The sequence below is a fragment of the Indicator indicator genome, chromosome 32 (genome assembly GCF_027791375.1).
Source record: "Indicator indicator isolate 239-I01 chromosome 32, UM_Iind_1.1, whole genome shotgun sequence".
Classification (NCBI taxonomy): Eukaryota; Metazoa; Chordata; class Aves; order Piciformes; family Indicatoridae; genus Indicator; species Indicator indicator.
The window spans coordinates 9320796-9339106 of record NC_072041.1 but is presented as its reverse complement, the minus strand read 5'-3'; the positions used below and the strand labels follow the sequence as shown (position 1 = coordinate 9339106).

The window sequence follows — 18311 nt, the reverse complement described above, 5'->3', positions numbered from 1 at the left end:
CACAGCCCGGATGGATGGCCACAGCACCTGTCCCCTCCTGCAGTGGCAGAGCTGTGCCATGTCTGTTGCACCCTGCACCCTTGCATTGCTGTGTGCCCAGTGACACTAGCCCCTGCTGCAGGGACTGTGCTGCTGAGTCAGCCTGGGAACCCCTCAGCCCTGCACTTCTGCTGAGCCTTCCCTGTGCCCAGCACAGCCAAGGTCAGGCATGGAAAGGGGAAGAGAGCAAAGAGAAAGTGAAAGCTGACACTTCCCTAGCCTGGGAAAGGGGAAGAAGGAATGAAGAAAAAGTGAAAGCTGGCACCTCCCCAACCAGGCAAAGGGGAAGAGAGTGAAGAGAAAGTGAAAGCTGACACTTCCCCAGCCAGGCAAACCCTGGTGCCTGTGAGCACATCCTCCCCACCACCACCACCCTCCCCAACCCCCCCATCTTGCTCCTCTTCCTCCCTGCACCCAGGGAAGAGCCTCCAGCAAGCAGCTGCTGCTCAGGCTGGTCAGTCCTCAGCCCCAGCAAGGAGGTAAGCCACCCCAAATCGCTGGGGACACAGCTCCTCTGCCACTGCTCTCCAGTCCTTGTTCCCTGTCCCTCTCCTTTCTTCACTTACCCCTCCATAAGGGGTTAAGTAGGAAAAGAGGGAGAAGATGTGGGGGAGGAGGGAGGAGGCTGCAGGAATCTGTCCTTGCACCAAGTGGCTGTGGGCATCCCTGGGCTCTGCAGGCTTGGCCTGAGCTGAGCACCTCAGCTTTTGGGCTAGGTCTGTGTGCTTAGGAGATATCTTCTCCCTCCCAGCTCTGTGCTGAGGATCTGGATCCCTTCTGCCTGTGGATCCCACTCCTGTTTGTCCCTTCTCTGGTGGTGTTCTGCATCCCTTGCTCACTTGTGCTTTCTCACTGCACCAGTGCTTGCTCCCCCAGTGCTGGAAGAAGCACTCTCTGCACACCTCTGATGTGTGCCCAGGACATACCCAAAGGCTTTGTGCTGTGCTCCATGTCCTGAGCTCTCCAGCCACAGCCTGGCCATGGGCACATGCCAGAGATTTTCTGTGCCAACAATGATTTCAGATCACACAGGGAAAGAGCCTCAGAGTCCTTCCATGCAGTTATGTTCAGCACTACATGTGGTGTGCAGCCACGTCTGCTGGGCAGCACCTGGTGTGCCTGTGCCCACTGCCTGCCTGCCTCCATCCCCACTTCCCTCACCCCTCTGCTTGCAGGGAGGCAGGATGCAGCCCAGGCTTTGGCTGGTGACTGGCACCCTGGCAGCAGTGCTGGGCATGGTGCTGCTGGAGGAAGGTGTGTGTCGGGCACCTGATGGCAAGGATGGCTTCCCAGGAGCCCCTGGCCTCGATGGGAGGCCAGGGATGAAGGGTGACATGGGAGAGCCAGGTAAGGGGGAGCCAGGGGGGAGTGTGTCAGGTGGCCTCTTGGTGGGAGCATCATGGGCTGGGAAAGCAGCTCAGGAGAGATCAGACATGCAGGAAATTCTCCTCCTGAGGAGGGGAGACCTTTAGGCTGAGAGGAGACCCTTGTGTCTCTCTACAGCTCCCTGAAGGGAGGCTGTCATGAGGTGGGGGCTGGTCTCATCCCCCAAGTAAGGAGGGCCAGAGCAAGAGAGAATGGCCTCAGGGTGCCCCAGGGGAGGTTTAGGAGGGACATTAGAAAAAGAATTTCACTGAAAGGGTTGTCAGGCACTGTCCCAGGCTGCCCAGGGAGGTGGGGGAGTCCCCACAGCTGGAGGTGTTCAGAAGCAGTGTAGATGAGGTGCTTGTGGACATGGCTTAGCGGGGGGCTTGGCAGAGCAGGGCTGATGGTTGGACTTGATGATCCTGAAGGTCTTTTCCCAGCTAAATGGTTCTGTGATTCTGTTCCCTCTCTCCCCAGGGAAATCATTGCCCAGCACCGGCATCCGAGGACCCAAAGGGGATGCAGGAGAGCCGGGGACCCCTGGCAGCCCGGGGGAGAGGGGCTTGCCGGGTCTGCTCGGCTCCCCCGGCATGCCAGGGCCACCGGGGCTGAAAGGTCTGAAGGGGCAAGATGGTGACGCCATGGATCAGCCGCGCCCTGCCTTCTCTGCCTCCCGGAGGTCCCCCCCGGCCGGGGGCAGCACGGTGGTGTTCGACAACATCATCACTAACGAGGAGAGCCACTACAGCCCCCGCAGCGGGGAGTTCACCTGCCGCATCCCCGGCATCTACTACTTCGCCTACCAAGTGGTGTCCGTCGGGGACCTGTGCCTGAGCATCACCAAGAACGGGGAGCCCGTGGCCAGCTTCTGCGACGACAACAACCGCAGGCTGCGGCAGGTCAACTCCGGCAGCGCCGTGCTCAGCCTGGCCGCGGGCGACCGCATCTCCATCAGCACCCACCCGGCCCGGAGCGCCATCTACAGCGGCTCCGAGGCCGACAGCGTCTTCAGTGGCTTCATGCTGTCCCCGCAGCTGGGCTGAGGGACCCTCGGTTCGGCCCTGCTTAGCTCCAGAGCGTCTCAGCCTGTGCCTGCAGCTTTGCCTCCTCTGACTGTGTGGGGTGGGTCAGTACCACGGCAAACGGGGATGGTCCCAAACGGAGCCAGCCCACGGGTCCCGTGTTCCTGACAGGGTCCCGAAGTGACCAGGCTGTAAGAGCCCTTCTGGCAGCTGCCTCCAAGCTGAGCCTGCCTGCTCCATCCTGGAGGCAGAGCACAGCTGGCCCCAGCAGCCCTTTCTCCTGCTGGGCAGTCACTGGGGGCCATTTCCCAGCTTTGACTCTTCTCTCCTAGCAGGACCTCACTGTGTGCCACTGCTTCTGCTGCCCCAACCACTGCAAAGGCCTTGCTGGTTCCAGGCCACCACTCTCTCTCATGGCCTCCCCATCAGTATGAATAAACTCTTCTACCACAACAGCTGCTTGGGTTTTCTTTCCTGTTCTTGTGTCTTTCCCCAACCATTGATGTCCCAGGGAGAGCAGTGATCCCAGCTTGCCCTTGGCCAAGCACAGACCCCAACTGCAAAGGCAGAAGGACCTGAGGCAGCTGAGTGTGCAGGGAGAGCTGAGACAGGGAGGAATGGGAAAACACTGAGGCAAGCCTGTGTGAGTCCTTTCTCTGAGAAGTCCCAGGGCGGCTGTCCTCTACGGGCAGCAGATGATGCACACACACACACCCCCCCCCCTCCACATGGTCCTCTGCTGGTACCCAGACTCTCCTGGGAAGGTGAAAGGCAGCTGTGGTCCTCCAGCCTTCAGCAAGAAGGGAGAGGGGCCTCAGGGTGACTGATGCTGGGGGGGGGGGGGGGGGGAGGGTGGAGTTGTGAGGTGATGCTCTTCTCTCTTTGGCCTGGAGTGAGGCTGGTGGGCATCAAGTTAGACTGGGCACCTGCCCAGGTATCAGACAGCCAGAAAGCATCAGGGAAGCCATGCAGGTGCCATACCCTGAGACTGCTCCTTGAAGGAGCTGCTGCATACATCAGGCAGTCAAATGTCTCCATCCCTGGACTCGTGTGGAGGAGGCCAGGTCGTGGGCAAGGAGAAACATCCTGCCCAGGGATGCTGGGACCTCAGAAAATCCAGCACCCAGCAGAGCTGGCAGAGCACAGGGCAAGGTGCAGAGAGGGCAACCAGTCTGAGGTCAGAAACCTCAGGGAGAAATGTCCTTCAGTGCCATGGCCTAGGGGAGCAGCATCACCCACCAGAGCCAGGAGAGGCCTCTTCCCTGCACATCTCCAGCTCCATGGAGCCACCACAATGCTGCTCCCCACTTGCCCACTTCAGAATGGGTGAAAGGCAGGGGATTCTAGGTGGGTTAAGTCCCCACTGTGGCTGGAGGGTTTGTGGCACATCTCTTGGCAGAGGCTCATCCCATTCCTGTCCTTCCAGCCCCTGCTGCTGCAGCTGCACAAGCACAGGTCTTGCTGGACAGCCAGGAAAAGTGCTGGCTCAGAGGAAACAACCAGGCAGGAGGATGTGAAACAGGGCTAGGGGCCAGCTGGGGCTTCTGGGTCCCCAAGGGCCCTTTCCTAACTCTATAACTTCCTCTGTGAGGGTGTCATAGAGTCACCTCCCTGATGCTGTGCCAGCAGGCAGAGGCCACAGCAACCAGAGGGCTCAGCAGTGCAGAACTTCAAGCCCTGCTCCCTCCCCAGCCAAGGTAAGAGGTGCTGCAGGGTCCTTGTCTTTGGGGAAGGCTGCATGGGGTGTGGGGTCCAGCAGCATGGCACAGTGCTGGGCTGTGGAGAGGAGAAGAGAAGCAGAGACACTGTCAGGCTGCACACATTGAGGGGGATGCACACTTGCCCTTGCTGGGAGAAGACCCAGCCCCTGGGTCCAGGCACTGTCCTGGCTGATCCCCAGCTGATGGAGGACTGGATCCTGACAGGCAGAGCCAAGGAAGTCAGGACACTGCTGGAGCAAGGGTGAGATCAGCTGGGTGCAGGGAGCTGGTCTGCAGCAGCATCTGCAGTGGGTTGGGGACACCAGACCAGGAGAGCTTTGGGCTGGCCATGGGTACTGCATCCAGGCACAAGGTCCAACCCTCTTTGTGCCATCGGAGCCTGCCCTGGGGGTGATGATGAGCCTAGGCCTGTCTCTGCATCTCTGCCTCCCCACCACCTGGCAGCTGGCATGGGGGACATGGAGGGCACAGCAATGGCAGCCAGGTGCTCCAGGTGCTGCCAGCCCCGTAGCATGGAGTCACCTCTGCCCCATGGTCTGGAAGCCACTCTGCTGTGGCTCCTGCCCCAACACTTTTTTTCCCTTTCCAGAGCACCAAAATGGGGCAGGGCTTCTGGGAGCAGCTCCATCTGGCCCTTGTCCTTCTACTCCTGAATCTGGGGTCCACTGTGGCAGAAGATGCCCCCTACAGCTGCTATGGGATTCCAGGCCTGCCAGGCATGCCAGGGATGCCAGGCAAGGATGGCCGGGATGGTCTGAAGGGAGCCAAAGGCGAGCCAGGTGAGTGAACAAGGGGAGGAAGGCTGCAGGCTGCTGAAGGGTGGCCACTGAACCCTCTGTGGCTGTTCCATCCTCTGTGCAAGGGCAGCAGAAGAGGAGGCTGGAGAGAGGCAACAGCCACCTCCTGCCAGAGGGAAGGGGTTGGAAGAGCCTCTGCTCACATCCTGCCATTGACTCCTGTTCACTCCCCTCTGCCCCACAGGTTTCCCTGCAACAGGAGGGCCCAAGGGCATGAAAGGAGAACCAGGCAGCCCTGGCATGCCAGGTGAGCCAGGCCCCATGGGTATGCATGGTCCTGATGGATTTCCTGGGCCAACGGGAGCACCAGGGGTGCCAGGCATGCCAGGCAGCTACAAGCAGAAGCTGCTGTCAGCATTCTCAGTCAGGAGGCAGAGCAAGAAGCACCCCCTGAAGAACATCCCTGTGGTGTTCAACCAGATCATCACCAACACCAACTATGACTACAACATCACCTCAGGCAGGTTCACCTGCAGGCTCCCCGGCCTCTACTACTTTGTCTTCCACACCTCACAGACAGACACACTCTGTGCCATCCTCCACAAGGATGGGAGGAAGGCTGCCAGCTTCTGTGACCACCAGACCAACGCCCTGCAGGTCAGCTCTGGTGGTGCCCTCCTGCGCCTGGGCACTGGCAGCCAGGTCTGGCTGACAGTGAACGACTACAATGGCATGGTGGGCACCGACCGCTCCAACAGCATCTTCTCAGGCTTCCTGCTCTTCCCAGACTAGAGACCCACCAGAGCCCACCCCAGCACGCTGACCTCCTCCCCCTGCCCTGCAAACACTGCTGCTCACCCCCAGCCCCTCGCTGAGGACGCTCCAGGCCTCTTTGCTGGGTGGGAAGCCCCAGCACAGGGGGCAGCCACCTCTGCCAGGCACAACCTCCTGGCCTGGCCACCAAGAAGAGGTAGCCACAGACCAAGGGTCATTGGCACTTGTGGATGTAGCTGTACCCAGAGTGAGGGTGCCAAGCCCCCAGGGCTCTGCTGGCACTGCCATGTTCATCCACCCTGAGAACCTTCTGCTGCCAGAGTCAGAGGTGTCTCCTTGTGTCTCTCTGTTTCCCACCCAAGTGGCACCAGGGGCATCCAAGTGTCCTGGAGCAGGCTTGCAGCAGAACCTTTGCCATCACCTGGCTGTGGAAAGTGTCAATAAAGCCTTCCCCTGTGCACCTGGCCTAGAGTGTTCCTAGGTGGATGGATGGATGGATGGATGGATGGATGGATGGATGGATGGATGGATGGATGGATGGATGGATGGATGGGTGGATGGGTGGATGGAGGGAGGGAGGGATGGATGGATGGAGGGATGGATGGAAGGGTGGATGGATGGAAGGGTGGATGGATGGGGGTTGGGGGTTAGGGGCTTGTGCACATCTGGATATCTGTGTGGCCCCAGAGTGTCCCCAACCCTCATAGGCTCAGCCACCCTCCCCATCAGTGAGCATCACACAGCACTGACAGCCCTGGCTTTGCTGGGGGGGGAGTTGGGCCCTAGCTGCACTGACTGCAGGGAGGGAAGAGTCCCAAACACACAGCCCCCACCTGGAGGGCACTACTGCTCCTCCATCAGACACCTTGATGCTCCCCTTCCCCTCCAGCTGGATGCAGGTCAGCTGCAGAGGGCCACAGCTCACAGAGCAAGGCTCACAGCCATGCCTCCAGTGGCTGGGACAAGCACAGGGTGCCACAGGACAACCACCAGGGACAGGGCAGGGCAAGTACCCTCAGCCAGACTGAAGCAGCTCCTGGCTGTGGAGTCCACCAAGACACTGTGGAGACTCTTCCTGGTGGCTTAAGGTTTTCAGGTTGGACTGGATGACCTTTAAAGCTCCCTTCCAACCCAATCCATTCTGTAATTCTCTGAGTGCTCTCTGCCAGAGGAGGTCACTCCCCTGTGCTCCACCTCTGCAGGGCATCAGCAGAAAGCAGGACTGGAAATGCTTTTATCAGAGGATGAAACCACTTCCCATCCACCACAGTTAGGAGAGCCTGCAGGGATACTTTCAAGGTGCTGGATGCTGAGACCCTGCAACATCCTCTAGGCCTGCTGGTACCTCCCAGCAGAGCTGTGTCTGTGTGGGGAAGCCTGAGGGGTGCTAAGTGCATGCAGTCCTGAGGGGACTTGACTGGAGCTCTTGTCTAGAGCTCCCAGCAGTGTTCCCAATAGCAAGCACACCTGAGGAGAAGCCAGGGACCCTGCAGGGCACAGCAGACACCACTCTGCTCCCCAGGGCAGAGCTGCATGCCCGAGGGGCCCTGGGGTGCTGTCTGGGGGTGGCATGTTCTGCTGAGCTGCCAGACAGTGTGGTGGATATGAAAGTGGCCCTGAAGAAAGGGCAAGAGCTCAAGAGGAAAAAGGGGATGTGGCCCAGATCCTTTCACAATAACCCCTCCAGCAAAGTTCTGCTTCTCAAGGGCATTTCCAAGCAGGAGGCTGCTGGCTCCTGTTCCATCTCCCCATCCTTGCAACGAGAAGCTCAAGGTAAGGGCAAGACATTGGCAAGGCTGAGCCTCAGCTCCCCACTGCAGGTAGGGGCATGTGGGGAACACAGCAGCAGCACTGGCACTTTGCTGTGGCTTGGGGCAGCAGAGAAAGGAGGCTGGGGTGGTAGAGAGCCCTGAGGGGATCCTGACCTCTCCTTCTCCACCGGGTGGAGGGAAGGGGGAGTCAGAAAGGGCAGATGGCAAATGCCCTGAGGGATGATTAGGGAGTAGGTAGTCTGAAAGGTGCCCTGGGGGTGCCCTTCTGCCCTGAGATGCTCTTGCCATCTGCCTGGGCATGGGCTGGGACCCTGTAGGTTGGTCCTGGTCCCTGCCACATCCAAGCTGCTGTGGCTCCAACTCACCAATCTCTTATCCTGCTGACAGCAGCATTCCAGTCCACCTGAGGCCAGAGAATGCAGCTGGGGTTATCTGACATCCAGCTGCAGCCCCCAAATTCCCACAGCTGCACCAGGAGCTGGGGGATGGAGCTGAGCTGGAGGGTGCAGGGAGGGCAGGAGGAAGATGGGAGCCCAGGGACTGGAAGCTCAGATGACTCTCCCAGTGAGTCTGGTTAGATCCAGAAACATTCCTGGGATGTGTGGCAGGACACGAGAGGAACCCACAGGGGTTAGGAGGCAGCTTTGGGGATGTCATTGCCATCTGCAAGGACTGAAGCTGTCCCTCAGGCATGCTGATGGGAAGCAAGAGCTATATCCTTGCAGATGATGAAGCTGCCCTGGCCTGGGGGAGGGCTTTACCCTGCAGGTGTGCCCTAAGGTGGGATGGAGAACTTCTCTGGGGCAGCTGGGGGGACTCAGAGTAGTAGGGACCTGCAGCCCATGTCCCTGGCAGGAGCATGGTGAGGCTGGACATCAGAGCCTGGGACAGGCTAACCTGACCCCAGATACTGACGTGACTAAAGCTCTGAGCTTTTACAAACTGGTAACCTAAGAGTGAGAAGAGACTGACACAGCCTCCCATGCCCAAGGGGCTGGGCCCTCTGAGGCCAGCAGGACAGTGCCTTTGGCTCTGCAGCAGGATGTGCTCCCTCCCTGTGGGCATCACCCAGATGTGCTTCTGACCATCTCCCTCCAGAGCCTCCAGTGTCTTTCCCATCCCTCCCACTGCCCGAGCCCCTCACCAACCTTCCATGCTCCAGCAGATGCAGACCCTGTGGGTGCTGCTGCTCTGCCTGGCTGCAGGGCAGCTTGCAAGTGCCAACCTCTGCGAGACCTACGGCACCATCCCAGGCATCCCCGGGGCACCAGGACTGCCTGGCAGCAATGGCAGAGATGGGGAGAATGGCCCAAAGGGAGAGCCAGGTAAGGAGCAGGCTGCAGGTGGGGACTAGGTTGTCTTGGGAACACCAGGAGCAGGGAAAGGCAGTGCCAGGCATGGTCCTGGGAAAGCAACCCCTGGTCTGCCAGTCCCTTTGGGGCCTTACCAGGCACTGGTGATGCTTGGGGACAGAAGGGACTGAGCAGACCACAAACCCCAAGGGACCTGGGGAGGGAGGAGGCAGGAGAGCAAAGGGTGGGCAGGGGTCCCTGCTGACCTACCCCCTAGTGCAGGTACTGGTGTTTTCCATCCCAGTGCCCTCTCCACAGACCTGTGGGGCTCAACTCTGACCACAAGGACTCTTCCTCCTGCTTTCCAGGTCACCCTGGCCAGGTGGAGAATGAAGGAGACAGGGGGGAGAAGGGAGACCCAGGAGTGCCAGGGCTCCCCGGGGAGGCCGGACACAGGGGCATCCCTGGTGGAAGGGGACTGCCAGGTTTCCTGGGACCCCCTGGCCCTCAAGGGGACCACGGTGACTACAAGGCCACTGTGAAGTCTGCCTTCTGCGCTGCCAGGTCGCTCAGCTCCTACCCGCGGCAGGAGCAGGCAGTGCGCTTCAACCGCGTCCTGGCCAACGAGCAGGAGCACTACGAGAGCCTCTCCGGCCGCTTCACCTGCCGCCTCCCGGGCATCTACTACTTCACCTACCACGTCACCTCCAGGGGCAACCTCTGCCTCAGCCTGAAGAAGGGGCAGGCTGGCGGCAGGGCTGAGAAAGTGGTGACCTTCTGTGACTACGTGCAGGGCAGCTACCAGGTGACGACAGGTGGCGTGGTGCTCAGGCTGGCAGAGAATGAGTCTGTCTGGCTGGAGCCCACCAAGGAGAACTCCCTGGTGGGGATAGAAGGGTCTGACAGCATCTTCTCTGGCTTCCTCATCTTCCCCGATGCTTAGCCCACTGAAGGTGTCCCTCTGGAGCCCTCCTGCTGCTGGCTGGCTACCGCGGGGCTGAGCAGTCCCCTGGCAATGACTGCTCCGGGCTCGGTGCCACTGCTGTTGGTCCTGCACATTAAATGTCAGCTTCCTTCCTGCCTAGGGTTTCCCTCCTTCTCTGGGACTTTCAGGACCCACCTGTATGTGTTCCTGTGTGACCTGCCCTGGGTGACCCTGCTCTGGCAGGGGGGGGGTTGGACTCAATGATCTCTGGAGGTCCCTCCCAGCCCCTGCTATTCTATGATTCTATGATAAGAGCTGAGGACCCCAAGGATGTCCCTGTCCCTCGGGGAGGTGACAACCAGCACTGTACCTGGGTGGGCTGCCTGCAGCCCCCAGCCCAGTCATGGCATCTGCAGGATGTAAAGTCCCCGGGGATGTAACCCGGGGTGCTCAGGACACACGAGAGGAGAGCTTTGCTGGGGGGGAGGGGGGTGACTGAGGGGGTAGAGGGGTGGGGGTCTAGGATTTAAAAGGGGCTGAATGAAGAGGATGAGGATCAGGGGTCTTGGGCGGGGGGGCAGACACGAGCTGGGCATCATCACTGAGCTCTCGGGGTCTGCTTGGGCATCCGGTGCCCGCAGGTCTGGGCGGCACAGAGCTCCCTGCCCCGGGGCAGACGGTGCCTGGCGCGGCCAGCCGTAGCGCTCCGGCTCCTTCCCAGGGTCATTGCCGGCAGGTGGCACTGGAGGCTGGGGCAGGGCTCTCTCCTGCCAGCCGGAGCAGCCTTGTGCCACTGAGGGCAAGGACAAAGCCGGCAAGAACCGGGCGGCGATGTCGGGGGTGAGGTTCAGCCCCGGCAGGAGGCACCGGGCGGGGTTGGTGTTGCCTTTTATAGTCCTGGCTCAGGGCTTGTCCTCAGCACCTCTGTCCTCCCCCTTGCAAAACCCCTGTCCGCGGGGGTGCAGCCAGCCCCTGTCCCCAGACCTCCACCCCTGTCAGAAGTGTGGACAGAGATGTCTGCTGCTGCATCCCACACCCTCCTGGGCAGGAGCACGGAGCTCTCTTCAAAGGCAGCTGCATTGCTCCTGCCATTTCCCAGCTGCAGATACAGCATCCCAGATAAAATCAGGGCAGCAAAGCAGGGGCAGGGCAAGAGAAGGGCAGGGGCAGGTGTCTGACACCCAGAACAGAGCCTGGGCAGCAGAGACACAGAGTCACAGAATTTCCTAGTCTGGGAAAGACCTTCAAGGTCTTTAAGGTCGAACCCAACCACTACCCTGACACTGACAAGGCCTCGACTAAACCACAGCCCTCAGCTCCACACCTACACAACTCTTAAACACCTCCTGGGATGGGGACTCCACCACCTCCCTGGGCAGCCTGGCACAGTGCCTGAGAGCCCTTGCTGGGAAGAAATGTTTCCTGATATCCAACCTGAACCTCCCTTGGTGCAGCCTGAGGCCATCTCTTCTTGTCCTCTTCTCCCCAGCCTGGCTCCAGCCTCCTCTCAGGGAGCTGTAGAGAGCAATGAGGTCTCCCTCAGCCTCCTCTTCTCCAGCCTGAACACCCCCAGCTCCCTCAGCTGCTCCTCCCCAGCCCTCTTCTCCAGACCCTTCTCCAGCTTTGTTGCCCTTCTCCAGCCCTCAATGTCCTTCTTGGGCTGAGGCCCCCAAAACTGACACCAGGGCTCCAGGTGCAGCCTCCCCAGTGCCCAGCCCAGGGACATGATCGATGCCCTGCTCCTGCTGCCCACACCATTGCTGATCCAGGCCAGGCTGCTGGTGCCCCTCTTGGCAAACTGCACACCCCCTGGGCTCATCTTCAGACAGCTGTAGATCACCACTGGGCAGTTTCCAGCCACTCTGCCCTCAGTCTAGAGCACTGCCAGGGCTTGTTGTGGCCAAAGTGCAGGACCCAGCACTTGGCCTCATTGAACCACATCCCATTGGCCTTAGCTCTGGCTAAGGTTCCTAAGCCCTCATCCTGTCTGTAAGGGAGACCAAACCAAGGAGCAGGGGAGGCACTGCAGGACAGGGCTGCCATTCAGAGAGCCCTGACAGGATGGAGAAATGAGCTGGCAGGAACCTGCTGACATCTAATGGAGACAAATGTGAAGCCCTTCCTCTGGCAGGGACTAACCCCACACAATAGAACGGGCAGGGGGCAGGAGGCAGCTTTGCAGAGAGGATCTGGGCAGCTGGTGGAGGGCAAATTAAAGCTTTCTGCCTTCCTGAGTAATTGGTGCAATCATTCTAGACTTCTGAAAAGGCCTTTGTCAGGACTCCTCTGGAGTGGAGCTGGGTTTATTTTTCACACCAGTGTCAGACCTCACACCAGCACGACCCAGAGAGCTTCTAGGGCCTTGGCTGTCTCTGGAGAGAGTCAGAGGACAGTGTGGGCACCATCCTGTCTGAAGTGCAGCTCACTGCACTTCTGCAGCCAGGAAAGAGGTGCCCAGGGCATTGCTTCCTCCTGTGGGTGGCAATGCCACCTTAGGTGTTAGCTCCATGGGACACCAGCTGTCTGCCTCTCCTGAAGCTGCCACTGCACAGGCCATGGAGACACCCCCTACCTCCCACCCCACCTCAGGAATCCAAACTGGGTGAGAAAAGTGAGCCAGAGAGCCAGGGGCAGCTCTGGGGTGGTGGTCCTTGAGGCATCATGGTTCACATCTACCCAGGCAGCTCACTGCCAGCAGTGGTTTCTGACCCTGCAGGAGGTCCTAAAGCCCTAGACCCCCAAAGAGAGCAGCTGGACAGGACCCCTCCTCTCAAGTTATCACAAATGCTACTGAGGCCAGATGGGATCATCCACAGTAGAAGCCTGGATGGCTGCCTGTGGGAAAAGCCTTCTGCAAGGTCTTCAGTGCTCCTGAGGGCCAGAGCAATTAAAAACCCATCTGGGTAGCTTGGTGCTGTGCTGCCAGCCACACATCTCCTGCTAGATGTCACCCAAGCAAGGCAGGACTGTGCCAGCCCTGCTCTCAAACCTCCTCAGCTCTGCACAGTGGCACCTAGGTCACAACTCCAGACACAGCAAATCAAACTTGAAAGAACACAACCAGGAGAGCTGGAGAGGAACCCATGGCAGGGTTAGCTGCAGCCTGGAGGGACACTCGGCAGGGGGCACCTCCACAGGCACCCCACACTCAGGAAAAGGACTAATTTGCACCTTCAGTCAGTTCCTTACCTCTTACCCATGACTGCCTGGCACCCACCAACCTTGAGCCTGGCTGCAGCTGCACCCAGCAAACACATTTACAGGAAAGGTCCTCAGCAGGGACCTGCGGAGCTGACTCAGTGCCCAGTGTAGGGTCACAGAAGCTTGTGCACACTCACACTCTGCACCCCTGCACACTCACCTTGCTCTGTGCACACTCACACTCTGCACCCCCACACACTCATCCCCTGTGCACACTCATCCCCTGTGCACACTCTGCCCTGTGCACACTCACACTCTGCACCCCTGCACACTCATGCCCTGTGCACACTCATGCCCTGTGCACACTCACACTCTGCACCCCCACACACTCATCCCCTGTGCACACTCATGCCCTGTGCACACTCATGCCCTGTGCACACTCACACTCTGCACCCCCACACACTCATCCCCTGTGCACACTCATGCCCTGTGCACACTCATGCCCTGTGCACACTCACACTCTGCACCCCTGCACACTCATGCCCTGTGCACACTCATGCCCTGTGCACACTCTCACTGTGCACCCCTGCACACTCATGCCCTGTGCACACTCATGCCCTGTGCACGCTCTCACTGTGCACCCTTGCACACTCATGCCCTGTGCACACTCATGCCCTGTGCACACTCTCACTGTGCACCCCTGCACACTCATTCCCTGTGCACACTCATGCCCTGTGCACACTCTCACTGTGCACCCCTGCACACTCATCCCCTGTGCACACTCATGCCCTGTGCACACTCATGCCCTGTGCACACTCTCACTGTGCACCCCTGTGCACTCATTCCCTGTGCACACTCATGCCCTGTGCACACTCACACTGTGCACCCCTGTACACTCATGCCCTGTGCACACTCATGCCCTGTGCACACTCTCACTGTGCACCCCTGTGCACTCATTCCCTGTGCATACTCATGCCCTGTGCACACTCTCACTGTGCACCCCTGCACACTCATGCCCTGTGCACACTCTCACTGTGCACCCCTGCACACTCATCCCCTGTGCACACTCATGCCCTGTGCACACTCTCACTGTGCACCCCTGCACACTCATCCCCTGTGCACACTCATGCCCTGTGCACACTCTCACTGTGCACCCCTGCACACTCATTCCCTGTGCACACTCTGCCATGTGCACACTCACACTCTGCACCCCTGCGCACTCATCCCCTGTGCACTCTTACCCCACTCTGTGCTCCCTGCCTCTCACCCTCTGCTCTCCTCTCCCTTTTGGCTGTTGGTTTCATTTTGAAGCACAGCCTCGCAGTCTCACAGTGTATCACAGGCTGGAAGGGACCTCCAGAGATCATCCAGTCCAACCCCCATACCAGAGCAACATCACTTAGAGTGGTCCACACAGGAATGCATCCAGGAGGGTTTGGAAAGTCTCCAGAGAAGGAGACTCCACAACCCCCCTGGGCAGCCTGTCCAGGGCTCTGTCACCCTCACTGTACAGAAGTTTCTCCTCATGTTGAGGTGAAATCTTCTATGTTCAAGTTTGAACCCATTGTTCCTTGGCTTATCACTGTGCATCACCCAAAGGAGCCTGGCCCCCTCCTCCTGACACCCAGCCCTCAGATATTTATACACATTGATGAGATCCCCTCTCAGTCTTCTCTTCTCCAGACTAAACAGCCCCAGGGCTCTCAGTCTCTCTTCACAGTGGAGATGCTCAAGTCCCCATATCATCCTTGTGGCTCTCTGATGGATTCTATCCATCAGGTCTCTGTCTGTCTTGAACGGGGGAGCCCAGAACTGGACACAGGATTGCAGCTGTGGTCTCACCAGGGCAGAGTAGAGGGGGAGAAGAACTTCCCTAGCCCTGCTGGACCCCAGGATCCCATTGGCCACCAGGGCACATTGTTGTCCCATGCAGAACTCACTGTCCACCAGCACTCCAAGGTCTTTCTCCATGGAGCTGCTCTCCAGCAGGGCAGCCTCTAACCTGCCCTGGTGCCTGCTGTTACTCCTCCCCAGATGCAGGACCCTGCACTTGTCCTTATTAAACTTCATGAGGTTCTCCTTCACCCAGCTCTCAGCCTGTCCAGGTCATGTTGGATGCTGCACAGCCTGAGGGGTGTCAGCCACCCCCCAGTTCTGTATCATCAGGAGCTTGCTGAGGGTCCTCTCAATGCCCTCAGCAAGATCAATGATAAAGATGTTGAACAAAACTGGACCCAGTACCCAGAGCAGAGCAGAGCAGAGGGGGACAGTCACCTCCCTGGCCCTGCTGGCTATGCTTCTCTGGATGCAGCCCAGGATGTGTCTCTCTGGGCTGCAAGTGCACACTGCTGGCTCCTGTTGAGCTTCTCATCCACCAGCACATCCAAGTCCCTTTCTTCAGGGCTGTTCTCAGGCCTATAGCAGTGCCTGGGATTGCCCTGACCCAAATGTAGTTCCTTGCCTTTGGTCTTGTTGAACCTCATGAGGCTGTCAGCAGCTCTCTCAGCACTCATGGATGCATCCCATCAGGGCCCATGGATTTGTGTGTCTTGGAATGGTATGAGATCTCTAACCCTGTCCTGACTGACCAGTGGAGTGTCCACATCTCTCCAGTTCTGCTCCCTTGCTTCTAGAGGCTGAGGGTCCTGAGGGCTGCTCTTAGGAGGCAAAGAAGGCATTCAGCAGCTCTGCCATCCCTGCATCATCAGTTCCTGTGTCTCCTACTCATTCATCAGGGCCCCACCTTTTCCCTGCTCTTCCTTTTATATTTGAAAAAAACTCTTCTTGTTCTCTTTCACCTCTCTGGAGAGATTCAGTTCCAGGAGGGCCTTGGCTTTCCTTCTTGCATCTCTACAATCTCTGGCTCTACCTCTAGAATCCTCCCAGCTGACCACTCCTTTTTTCAACAGATTGTAAACCTCCTTTTTGGTTTTGAGTTTTACTGAGAGTCCCTTGCTTACACTTGCAGGTCTTCTGCTTGCCTTTCTTGATTTTTTTTCAAGGGAATACATTTCTCTTGTGCTTGGAGGAGTTAATGTTTGAATATTAACCATCTCAGGCACTTCCTCACGGCCAAGCCAGAGCAAATCCTGGAGCTTCACCAGGTGGTGCTGTGACCCTCCAAAGGAGCCAGGCCTGCACCAAGGTCTGGGATGTGCCCAGAGGCCACCAGGTGCTCAGCAGATGCCCTGGGAGCAGTCAAGGCAAGTGGTGTGTCGAGGTGATTCCAGGCTAAGGCTGTGCGTTACCAAGGGGCAGCCAAGCAGCTGTGGGGCACTTCGGTCTCTCAGTGCTGGAGGCTCCATGGACCCTGAGCTGAGAGGAACTGAGAACTAACCAGGAGCTCAGTCATGTCCCCAAGTCACCTTGCCCCATCCCCTGCTCAGTGAAGGTGTACAGTGACATTAGAAAGCAATGTCCTGGAGGAGAGGTCACTTTCCAATCTCCTGGAGGAGAGGTCACTCTCTAGGGACTCCCTGCAACCTTGCACTGGTTTGGTCCAAAGCTCAGCTGCAGCAAACCCACTGAGGTGCAAAGTCAACAGCAGACAGCTGATGGGACTGAGGGGACAGGAAGAGATTGAATGAAGTTCAGCAAGGGCAAGGATAGAGTCTTGCACCTGGGAAAGAACAACCCCAAGGACCAGTACATGTCAGGGACTGACCCTTTGGAGAGCAGTGAAGGGGAAAAGGCCCTAGGGGTCCTGGTGGGTGAAAGGATAACCATGAGCCAGCAAAGAGCTCAAGGTGGCCAAGAAGGCCAAGGGCAGCCAGGGGTGGATTGGAAGGGCTGTGGTCAGTAGGTCCAGAGAGGTTTTCCTCTCCCTTTGCTCTGCCCTGCTGAGGCCACGTCTGGAATATTGTGTCCAGTCCTGGGCTCCTCAGCTCAAGAAGGACCTCAGGGAACTGCTTGAGAGAGCCAGGCCCAGAGACACAAAATTAGGGGAGTGGAATATCTTCCTCACAAGGAGAGCCTGAAGGAGCTGAGGGCTCTGTAGCTTGGAGAGGAGGAGCCTGAGGGTGACTTCATTGCTGGTGTTAAAGATGTGTAGGGTGAGTGCCCAGAGGCTGGAGCCAGGCTCTGCTGCCTGCCCAAGGACAGCACAAGGGGCAGTGGTGGAAGATGAGCCACAGGAAGTGCCATGGAAACAAGAGGGAAAATTTATTCCCTGTGAGGATGACAGAGCCCTGGAGCAGGTTGCCCAGGAGGGATGTGGAATCTCCTTCTCTGGAGATATTCCAAACCCCCCTTGGATGTGTTCCTGTGTGACCTGCCCTGGGTGCCCCTGCTCTGGCAGGGGGTTGGACTGGATGAGCTTTCCAGGTCCCTTCCAGCCCCTAACATTCTGTGATTCCGTGGTGCTGTGAAAACAAAAACCCTTCCTGGGACATAAACACTGGCAGAGGCTGCCCAGGGAGGTGGTGGAGTCCCCATCCCTGGAGCTGTTCTAGAAAGGTGCAGCCAATGGCATCTGGGGCATGGTTTAGTGGCCATGGTGGTGTTGGGTTGCTGGTTGGTCTGGATGATCTCAGAGGCCTTTTCCAACCCAATCAATTCTATGATTCCCTCTTGCTGGGGTTTGGAGGTTTTCTCTTTGCCAAAGCAGGTGTCAGCAGGACTCTGGCAGGATCTGGTGTGCTGGAGCACACTAAGTGCCCACCAGTGCCCATGGTTGGTGATCTTGAGCCAGGGCTGTGATCCCATGCTGTGGACCAGCATCTCTGGCAAACACCATGGGACATGAAAAGATCTTTACCTGTTTCACTGAGCCCAAGGAGCAGCCCTTCCTAAACCCTCCTTGGCTGGCTTCAGCCCTTGCTGGCAACATCACCCAGCCACAGCCAGGCTGCCCAGCCAGAGCAGCCTCCCATGCAGGCCTGGCCTAGCAGCCATCCTCCCACGTGGCTCCTGCCATCACTCCTGGGCACAGGGACACTTTTCCATTGCCAGCAGCTGTCTCCTGAGCTGCCTGTGAGCATCTCCTTCCTTTCAGCCCCCCAGCACCAAGGCACAGTCACTGCTGTCAAGCTTCTCCTCTGCCCTTGGGCAAGGCTGTGCAGTGAGATGCTGCATTTCTCAGTGGTCTTCTTACCTTCCTCTTCTAACCCTCATCAGGAAGTGTATGAGAAACCCTGCCCAGATGCAGTGCTGTGCCACCATGCTGCTGTGCTCTGGGCAGAGGCATGGCTGGGGCCTGTGCTTGCTTTGAGGGCTGCACACAGCAGTGGGACACAGCAGGACCAGCTTGGGTCAGGTGGGGGCTGAGATGCTCCACTGTCTGCAGGGCAGGAGCTCCCCACATGGATCCCCTTGGTGCAATGGCTCCACTGGGGGCTGGGCCTGGTTGCAACCCCAGTGGAACTGGAGGAGTTTGACGCAGCAGGAGCCAGCCTGAGACACGGAGGGGAGTTCAGACACCACCTCCTATCCCAAACCTAACCTCAGGGCTTCTCATAAGTTTGTTTCCCCCATCCTCACCCAGGCTTAGATTTGGATTTGAATGGAAAGGAGCAACGTTTTTTC

At 58.5% G+C, this 18311-nt stretch overlaps 3 protein-coding genes across 3 annotated transcripts; all 3 read left to right on the top strand.

Annotated features, from left to right (window-relative positions):
• The first annotated feature begins 1223 nt into the window (after positions 1 to 1223).
• C1QA (complement C1q A chain) lies at positions 1224 to 2447 on the top strand. The gene is made up of 2 exons (XM_054395068.1): positions 1224 to 1386; positions 1882 to 2447. The coding sequence occupies exons 1-2, from the start codon at positions 1224 to 1226 to the stop codon at positions 2445 to 2447; spliced, it is 729 nt and encodes a 242-aa protein (XP_054251043.1).
• Positions 2448 to 4739: 2292 nt separating this feature from the next.
• Positions 4740 to 5676, top strand: C1QC (complement C1q C chain). Its single transcript, XM_054395037.1, has 2 exons — positions 4740 to 4926; positions 5129 to 5676. Exons 1-2 carry the CDS (start codon positions 4746 to 4748, stop codon positions 5674 to 5676), a joined length of 729 nt encoding a protein of 242 aa, XP_054251012.1. The 5' UTR covers positions 4740 to 4745.
• Positions 5677 to 8595: 2919 nt separating this feature from the next.
• C1QB (complement C1q B chain) lies at positions 8596 to 9665 on the top strand. Its single transcript, XM_054395048.1, has 2 exons — positions 8596 to 8755; positions 9091 to 9665. Exons 1-2 carry the CDS (start codon positions 8596 to 8598, stop codon positions 9663 to 9665), a joined length of 735 nt encoding a protein of 244 aa, XP_054251023.1.
• The last annotated feature ends 8646 nt before the right edge of the window (positions 9666 to 18311 follow it).